The sequence below is a fragment of the Temnothorax americanus genome, unplaced genomic scaffold (genome assembly GCF_048541705.1).
Source record: "Temnothorax americanus isolate GAGA-0224 unplaced genomic scaffold, ASM4854170v1 Scaffold16, whole genome shotgun sequence".
Classification (NCBI taxonomy): Eukaryota; Metazoa; Arthropoda; class Insecta; order Hymenoptera; family Formicidae; genus Temnothorax; species Temnothorax americanus.
In genome coordinates, this window is record NW_027509297.1 from 2,376,825 (window position 1) to 2,386,758 (window position 9,934).

Here is a 9,934-nt window from a genome sequence, read left to right on the forward strand (position 1 = left end):
TACCAAAACTTGTACGAAACATCTTATGTACACAGTAAAAAATTTAATGTCTATAAAAGTCCACTATATATATATAAATTTTGTGTTAAAATAACTCATTCATCGTGTTATTTTAACACAAAATTTATATAGAGTGGACTTTCATTGACATGACTTTAAATTTTTTACAGTGTAGTCAGTTTCTTTTATGTTTCTTAATATTTTTATTTTTTAAAGTCATTTTCTCACACGTTTCACTCAATGTCAATATGTACCATTTTTTTAAATGTAGATAAAACAGATTTCGTATAATTTGTCAATGCTCAATGAAAAATATGTTCATGCGAACATAATTAATTGCTTTAATGTCAATGCACATATATTTATTAATACACTGCAAATCCAAGTATGTTATTTTAACTGAATCTCTTCTTACACATTTGTTGCCGTTTTAAATCACGTCATTAAACATATTAATTTTTAATACGATTTATACGATTAAACGTGTTAATTTAGCACGCAACAAAACATGTAAAACGAGCTTCAGTCAAATGTGTCATTTTTAGACGTTTATGCGTGTAGAAATAACATGCTTGGATTTGCAGTGTAGTGAAAAGCCGGAGAGAGTCGACATGCTCGGATTTTTAGGTGAAATCTAAAGAGAGGAATCCATTCACTAGCGCCTCTAAATGCACAAAACGTGCACCTTGAACTACGTAACCATGTCCGCGGATATATTCGATGGATAACACGCCATTTTCGTAGTCTTTAGTTCTGTTACGTATGTATGTACTATGTAAGCGATTTTATGGTTCTATTCTGTGCTATATGTCTGTAAAAAAATTTTAAATTTCAGTATTTTATAATAAAATTAAGACCGAGAAACTATGCGATTTATTATTTCTTATTTTTTGATAAAGAAAAACTATTTCCATAGAAAGTAGAAATATAAACTACAAATATAAAATTTAAATATGGATAGAACTTATTGATAATCATCATAGGATATAAGTTATATATAATTTGAATGTTACAATTTGTAGTATTACTATCTACACATTAAGGCTGCGATCCATTTGATGCTACAAATGCTTCGAAGCATTTGTCGTTAAGTATAGACCGTAGTCTAAGTAAGAAGTATTTAGCTCTCTTGTTTACACTTTGTTATGTCAATTTGTTGCTTTGTTAATAATAAACGCTGAAATATCCAGGTAAGAAATTGAAGAATCAGAAAATTAAAATCACTGTTTTTAATGCTTTTAATACTCAAAATAAATAATTAATCACTAACCAAATAATCACTTACAGTATTAAATTTCTGTAAAAATAGTGAGTTTAGAGTTCTATATAAATTTTTATATAAAAAATTTTTTTTTGTGCCACGCTATTATTCGTTTACCGACAGTCGAATACGTAGGCAGCAAGAAATTCCATGTCTCGAAACGTGAGTTTGGAAAATGCGCACTTTACAAAAGATTAAAGGTCAATAAAGGCTATCGCGAGTCAACTCGCGTGAACAATTAACTTTTCCAATCAACGATATGTATAAGCGACGAGTGTTTATCGAAGGTATTTCGCGCTGGATATGTTACTTTTATTACGTTGAAATTGACACGCGATTGGGAACGGGAATTGAAAGCTTACACCGTTTATTTCATTGGAATGTTTATAAGTGGAAATTGTTTCTTTAAAGACTTCTCGAATATATCTCGTACTATTTATTATTAATATTTTATGTATCTCGTTGCAATGCGCGTATACATCTTTCGATGGCGCGGAAACTTCAAGAAGTCTTTAAATCGTCGTATTTGACATTTTGGCTCAACATATATGCACAGTTGTGATTAACTGTAATTAACTTGTCAACCTATATAGAGGCCCTCCACCACCCCCGCCGATTCCGCGCGCGCGCGCGATCGACGGTCCTCTTTTATTTACAATATGGTTTTTTCACATTTTTATTACTTATTTTATTTTTTTTACATATAATTTATTTTACAATATATGTATATATATATATATACACAACATTATAAAAAAAGTTACATTATAAAATTAAAAATATAATATACAATGTTTCTTTTTTACATAAAATTACGTATGCAACATTCAGTATGCGTACAATAACACGAAAATCTTACAATGTAAAACACGTAATTATTATGTAACATTTCTTATTAATTGTTGAGTAATAATTTCAAAGTTTATTTTACTTTATCTAATTTACGTGAGCAACTGCGATCAAAAAGATCGTTAATACATTTATTGCTTATGTCTCTCAATCAAGAAAAATGTTAATTATTGGCATACCATATTTTGCGAGATTTAAAGAAAATGACTAGTATGCGAAAAAATAGAGAAAATTTCGGTCTAAGACAATCATCAAACTGAAAAATACGCAAAAAAATATAAAATGATCCCGAGTCAATTCCGACATATGTAATTTATAATAATACTTGTTACAATTATAGGGGATGCACGTGCGAGTCCCCTATAATTATTATTTCTCTATATGTGATAATAAATGTCAAACATTAAACTTTTCGCATATTCGACTACGATTTTATTATTGTATAATCAAATAAACCAATAGCGATGTGATTAATCGCACGTATGAATTTTAACTCCCGTTTTACTTACAATAGAAAATAGATTTTACAAGCTTGAAAAAAAAATTCACTAAACACGTGTCATAATTTCCGTCTTATATTATACGCATCCGAGATTAGATAATTAATATTATATAATTTTCATATTTTTGATGTATAAAATTATCAATTAATTTGATGAATAAAATTTAATTACATAACATACACATTATATGTATACGTAATATATGATATATACATAATAATTACATCATGTATTTACAATAAAATACGATGTAATACAATCATCTGTAAAAATTAGTGATATTTAAAATTTAAATTGGTATTTAATCTAAAATATAATTATTATATTTTATATTAAATAATTTTTAACATAAAAATTATTTAATGTAGAAATTAATAGATGTTATTCAATATACATTTAAGTTGTTATTATTATATTAAGGATATTACTTTTATTTTGTTTACAATTTTTTCCATTGAATTATATTCCCTTGTCCCTACCTATCTACCCGTGTAAAAATCTAATATATACAAAGCTTTAATTAAGACGCGACACGATTAATAAGAGACCTGACTTGCTGGTTAATCCAGCGAGATACCTAAACGGGATACCTCAAAGTGACACGACACGGTCACTTGAAATGTGAAACATGTGGGATTAGAAGTTTTAACATGCGCGATTGCAGGGATTTAAGTGCGGTTTTTCTAATCTCGCACGTATGCGAGAAAATATAAAGAAACTAGTCCTTTGAGACAAATAAACAGATATCTACATATAAAACCATTTTAAATATTACCTTATTTCCACCATAGTGGTCAATGACCATTTATCTTTAATGCAAAGATATTGAAAATGCCGAGAAAAATCTTAAATTTAAATCATGCAAGATTGTCACTATTATTGTACTTAATTCGTGAACGTATGTCAATGGATATGCAGATTTTCGATAATAAAAATTTGTTACGATGTATATACCAGGATGAATCAAAATTCGCAAAAAATGTTACACAGAGATGTACCATAATTGCGAAAACATCGAAATTTAAGATAAATGTTCGAGATATCTTCGCTGTCAGAGGTCAAGTGCGTCAACCCAGGCTTTTCGAATTGCATTAATGCAATCGATACACATTCTCTGTATAAGAAGAATACATTCTCTGAATACTTAATCACTAAAAAATATTGTGACAATAATTAATCGAATAATATAAAAAGCAATTAAGATTTCGCCAGTGTTTTGCACGATTGGCAACCATAATTGGCACCGTAGAGAGGCCGACTTTCAGGAATAAAAACACCATGAGGATACGATATAGAATAGTATTAGAATATTAAAATACATAATTTCAATTAAATTTTTAAGTATTAATAAACAATGAAGGGAAAAAATGAGGAAGAAATAGGAAGTAAAACAAAACTAAAATAAGTAAGTTTCTTGATGCTTTTAGAATCTAGTTTTTAAATGTCTTCATGGTTTTCATATCTCAGTTGACTGGAAGACCAGAGAAGGAGACATTTATATATTGTATGTATCTGAGTAAATTAAAAATATTAGCTTTATTAACTTTCATATCGATATAAATATATTTCGTTATATTTTTTATTTTTTATATCAAAATTATTTTTTATATATTCATTACTGCAAAATTAAATACATAATTGTACTATATACGGTCAATTCTAAAATTTAAAAAGTTTCAGCGTTTCTCAACAGAATATTTACAATCTTTCGTCATATATTATTTGATAGGCATAAAGCCAATTTTCCAATTAAAAATAGATGGATAGGCTACAAAAAATTATGGTAAAATCGATACTTTGTTAAAATAAATTTTAGTAATTAATTAAAACTATAATTATCGAGCTGTCTATAAAATACATTGCATAATAAAATCGAAATATTTATTACCTTTTTTATTTATTATATCTCTATATTGTTTCTTGCATCGATTTATATAATATTTAATCTTGGAATATGTGGAAAAGAATAGATGGGAGTAAATAACACATATCCTATTATACCTAATTAATAATTTTTCCCTATCTACAGATCTTTTTTTTAGAACACCTAACACAGTATTTTGCTTACTCTTATCTCTTTTATTCAAGAAAAATATTAAAATAATTTAAAGAAATGTAATCAAAAAATTTATATTTTCAAAATCATTACTTTAATTGTAAGTAGAATTAATTTACGTAACAAAAATGTCAAAAATTTAATTTATTACTTATGTACTTTACTCATTTAAATTCGCGAAATATAAAATTCGGATACAATAAAATATTTTAATATATATTTTAACATTTCAAATTTTATTTAAAAATTACTTACATAGTATACAGTTCGTCAACATAATTCAATAATAAATAAACGATAATATGAGTTCTTTTAGAGCTCGGTACGTGCGACGTGTGCGAGTATTTCCTCAAGCACAATCGCAAATATAACAATAAACAGGTGACACCAAGATTAAATATTTGCCCCATAATCAGTTTTTAGCCCATCCATTTTAAGGCAACGGATCTACGCGAGATGTAATAAATTTACACGATAATTTATTGTCATAATTTGACATGTATCGAGATTTGCTCTATATTTAATTAATTGACCGTAGATTCGTTACCTCGGTAAAAAAAAATGTCTGACTCACCAACCCGATGCGCAACAGGCGGAGTTACTCAGCCACGTAGCTACGATGATCCTGTAACACACAAACGTAAGATTCAAATTAAAGTAGCGTTCAAAATGATCAACGCTTCAAAAGATAATTCTTACACGTATTCTAATATTTGTTTTTCAATAAAATATTTAGCAATACAATTATATCTTTACCGAAAAAGATCTTTACGAGAATAAAATTTTAGATAATTTCTCTTTCTTTAATTACTTTTAACTTATCAAGATAAAACAATTCGAATAAATATTATAGAAACGAATTATTAGTTTTATATAGCTATAATAAGGAGATGATATGCTTACCCCAAGGTTGCTCCGCCGGTGCCCGATGTCTCACTCGGACCTCCTCCTCCTCTCAGGACGTCAGGTCTCTGGGTCTCTCCTCCTCGTCCTCCTCCTCTCACCGCACAGGACACTCGCGAGAAACACGGATAATAAATTAATAAATTACAATCGCGCGCGCGGACTAATTATCATATAAAATTTAATTCTTTCTCGCGCGAGATACTGTACGACACTCCCGTTTATAAAGATCATGAGAAGAATATTTCGTCATAAGTAAAAGTCCTTTAGTCCGAACTTGTACGGCACTCCCGAAGCAAACGCGACGAACCGGCTGCGGTTCGTTTGTTCAATTAAATCGGCGGACGCGAGTTTTGCCTGGGTAACAATGGTAACATCCTCGGGGTATTGGGCCTTCCCACCCTATGGGAAGGAAGTACTTTACTGTGTAATGTAAAAGCAGGTAATATAAATCAGAGCACGCCGCGTGCCAGTCCCGATATCATTTTCTCGAAATATTTGAACATTTTCTAACATGGATTTTTCATGCAAATTTGAAAGAGTCGCGACGCCGATTATTGTCTCTATAAGTTCCGCATTCGTCACCGCGTTGCGTTAATGCAGACGACGAAATATGTCGTTCGAAGATATCGGTAACTTGGCGCGACACACTATATACGCGAATCAATTCGTGGACGGCTAGTATACAGACACGCAGTTAATTAGCACGATAAATCTCGCGAATGTAAAGCCGCATTTAATACACCTAGGCACAACGAGAAGTCGCGGATCGTTAACTTACGTACGCGGCACGAAACATACGAAAATAAAGAAATATTAACGAACGGGCGTTGTATCGCGGCATGCTATTATTCGAATCACTCCAATAATACGATTTCACGGTGTTACTCGCGGCTCGCGGCCCTCTTTCTCCCCTTCGAAGAGAATCGGAGATAGATCGCACTACAATTCCGGCACCAGCGTTCAAAGCACGACAATATTCGAGAGTTCAGCTGATATATACGTGGCGAGACGATGATTATCGCCCGCGAATGCACAACGGAACTGCAAATCGCTCACATATTTGTCGTATCTTCGCCTCGACGTCCTCGAACGAGCGATTTACTTCGCGCGACCGCACATTCATTCCGACACTTTGATACACTTGCAAATTCTTGAGCGCGGGCCGCGGAGTCGATTATTCCCGCGGAACGAGAAGCAGGAATGCCAATCGCGCGAAGGAGCGCGTTCCGAAAAACACACAACACGAGCACGGAGCACGAACACTTCGCAACTGTGTACGAAATAATTTATCGGGAGAATGATGGAACGATTTCCGTAGGCAAAGGGTGTTCCGAACGTCGACGGAAACAAGCGGCAAGGTCACTCGACGACAAGAACAATCGGCCGTGCGTCGATTCCGAAGGTACGACTGGCACTGGTATGCCGCTATTGCCGCTGCGCCGCGCCGCGTCAGCGGCTCGAAGCGGCGGAACGTGATTGGCCGGATCCGGGGGCTCGACTCGCGAGCCAATCGCGTTCGACGTCTCTCGGCGACGGTGCGCGCAAGTAAATACGTGACACGTTAGGGATATATATTTTAATTTTTCACACTTCTAACACACGAATATTAACTTTTCACAGATCTAAGGCCCGGTTTCACCAACGTGATTTAATCTAATCGGTCGATTAAACTCACTCTACGAAGAGTGAGTTTAATTACGTATAAACTTAAATTTTTCGCATTTCTAGGGTAATTTTAATTTCCCATACTTCTAACATACGTATTTTGATTTTTTACACTTCTATTTTTTAATTTCTCACACTTCTAACATACGTATTTTGATTTTTCACACACAAACTTTAATTTTTTGGCATTTTTAAGGTATACATTTTGATTGGTTTTTGCACCTAGATCCGGAATAGAATCAAAGGCAAGATCCAATCGTATTAAAGAATCAGTAAGCGCTCACCTCCATTGATTGAGAAAATAACGTGAGTCACGTAACGTGACTGTAATCAGTGTAATCTGACGTGATGTAAGCACGGCGTTCTGTTGGCTCTCTGTTGATTTTATTGAAATTATTTATCATTCTGATTTGACTGATTGAAAATCGTGCAGAGAAATGTCGATTAAGCAAAGTGCACAGGTAATTAAAAGTTGTTTTGTCGTACAATTTCAAGATAAGATATAATCTCTAAACCTAACCTCACATTATAGTATACTGCAACTATAATATCATACATCTTTTAAATTAGCAGTATTATTCGATTGTTATTACGGGATTATTGTAAATTATTCCATTTACCTATTTATTATATTTATTTGTTATGTATAAATATTTAAATCAACAATTCAAATTAAATTCTTAATTAGGAGATGTAACTTTATTATTTGTAACATCTATTCTATTTGTAACATGAAAAATTATATTAATTAATAAAATGTTTAATATGGTTCAAAATTTATATAAATCAAAATTATATTTGATATTTATGTATTATTTTTATCAATAAAATGCGAACAAAATTGTAGCGATTATATTACGTACCAAAAATAAGTCGATGGAGTAAAGGGATTGGTGCCGAATTGCCACAAGAATTTAAAAAGTTCTGGAGAGAATGGAAGTTACAAAAACCAGCTGCGGTTCATTATATTAAGCAGGAAGGCACTTATGTGAGAAATGAAGAAACTGAGGAAGTGTAAGATATTATATGATTTATTTCTCTTTTAATAAAATAATATAATGATTCTTATAACAACTAAGGAGCCTATTCTGTAAACGTTAAGGACATTATTATGTGCTTTGCTTATATATAATATACCATAGAAGAGCTGTACCGTAAAAACGCGTAAATGTATTGTAAAATATTTGTAAACATATTCATACACGCATGTACACAAACAGGTCTTGCTTATAATAATTATACTAATTTTATTTGGAACAATCTGCTTACAGACGTCCGGTACAAAATGTACCAATACCTTTAATGTATCCTAAAGAGATTGATGACGGTATATGGGGAGGAGAAGCTGTCGTTCGAGGCTTTAAGAAAAAAGGCTTATTTAAGAGAAGAGTCCCACATTTTTGGTTTCCTCATCTGAAGAAATCTGTTGTCTATAGCGAAGTTCTTGATACACATATGAGAGTTATTATTACCGACAGAGCACTCAGATTAATTCATGAAAATTATGGATTTGATCATTATTTATTGAAGGTGCATTAATCTTCAATCTAGTAAATAAAGAAAGTGGATCTATACACATATTGCAAGCTCTTTGACAGATCCATTATATAAAACTTCTCGAGTTACTTACAGACTATTATTTACAGACACCAGCCTGCGACCTGAGATCTTTACTTGCTTTAAGACTGAAACGTCAGATACTTATCGCACTAGCAGATAAGACTTTATATCCTAATGATCCTGAAAAGCGTACAGAAATATACGCCAAGTACGAGCAATATCTTTCGGCTGTAAGAAATTTATTTATATATTGTACATACGTGTGTGTAATAAAAAATTAGATTAGATTAGACATTGGATATTAAACTGAAAAGATTATTTTCTTGTTTTATTGTTTTAATATTGATAGCTGACACAATTCACATTACATTGAATACCACACACACATGTGTAATTATTATATTATATTTTCAGTACACGAGAGAAGAAATAGAATGGTATGGTTTAACATACGAGGAAGCCTGTAAGAAGTGGTTAAAATTAAATGAAACAAAACCACAACCTTTGAAAGTCCAGTATAGATCAGAATTAATTGCCAAACTCAAGGAGAATAAAATCAAAGAAGCTGAAAACGTAAATGTTGTATTACCAGAAAAAACGTATGTAACTATGTACATATATCTACTATTCATCATGTTTATTATGTCGTTATTCCAAAATTTATAAGTAAATTTCTTTTTTACAGAAGTACTTGGTTAAAAAGATTAAATCCTTTCTCCAAAAGTCCGAAGACCGAATAGATAAATTTTGTCATGTATCGTAAAAAAAATATTTGAAATTACTAATGTCTTGGATATTATAATTTCCTTTCTTTGGGATACACATTTTCTAACAGTTATGAATATAATGTAGAAAATAAAATAGATTTATTAAAACTACCAAGGCATAATTTATATTCTTTCAATTCTTTCGCTCTCAACTGTTTCTTATTTTTCCGAAATTTGCACTAATAGATTTCGGTAACAACATTACTGAAATGTTTAACATTATAATATCAATATTTGTAATTTATGTATTGCAGGCTAAATACTAATTCGTTATATTAGGATTATTTTTCAATTAAAACTAAAATCCAGTTACAAAATTTCATTATATATATGGAGATTATATTATATAAAAAAATCACAATACAAA

The 9,934-nt window shown here is 31.3% G+C and overlaps 1 protein-coding gene across 2 annotated transcripts; it reads left to right on the forward strand.

Moving 5' to 3' along the window:
* Positions 1 to 7,540: 7,540 nt before the first annotated feature.
* On the forward strand, positions 7,541 to 9,678 carry Mrpl28 (mitochondrial ribosomal protein L28). Of its 2 annotated transcripts, none has more exons than XM_077402924.1 (6): positions 7,541 to 7,701; positions 8,088 to 8,254; positions 8,512 to 8,770; positions 8,887 to 9,030; positions 9,215 to 9,399; positions 9,486 to 9,678. In XM_077402924.1, the coding sequence occupies exons 1-6, from the start codon at positions 7,678 to 7,680 to the stop codon at positions 9,538 to 9,540; spliced, it is 834 nt and encodes a 277-aa protein (XP_077259050.1). In that variant the 5' UTR covers positions 7,541 to 7,677; the 3' UTR covers positions 9,541 to 9,678. The 2 variants fall into 2 exon arrangements, with proteins under 2 accessions (XP_077259050.1, XP_077259051.1); XM_077402925.1 differs by having other exon boundaries at positions 9,489 to 9,678.
* The last annotated feature ends 256 nt before the right edge of the window (positions 9,679 to 9,934 follow it).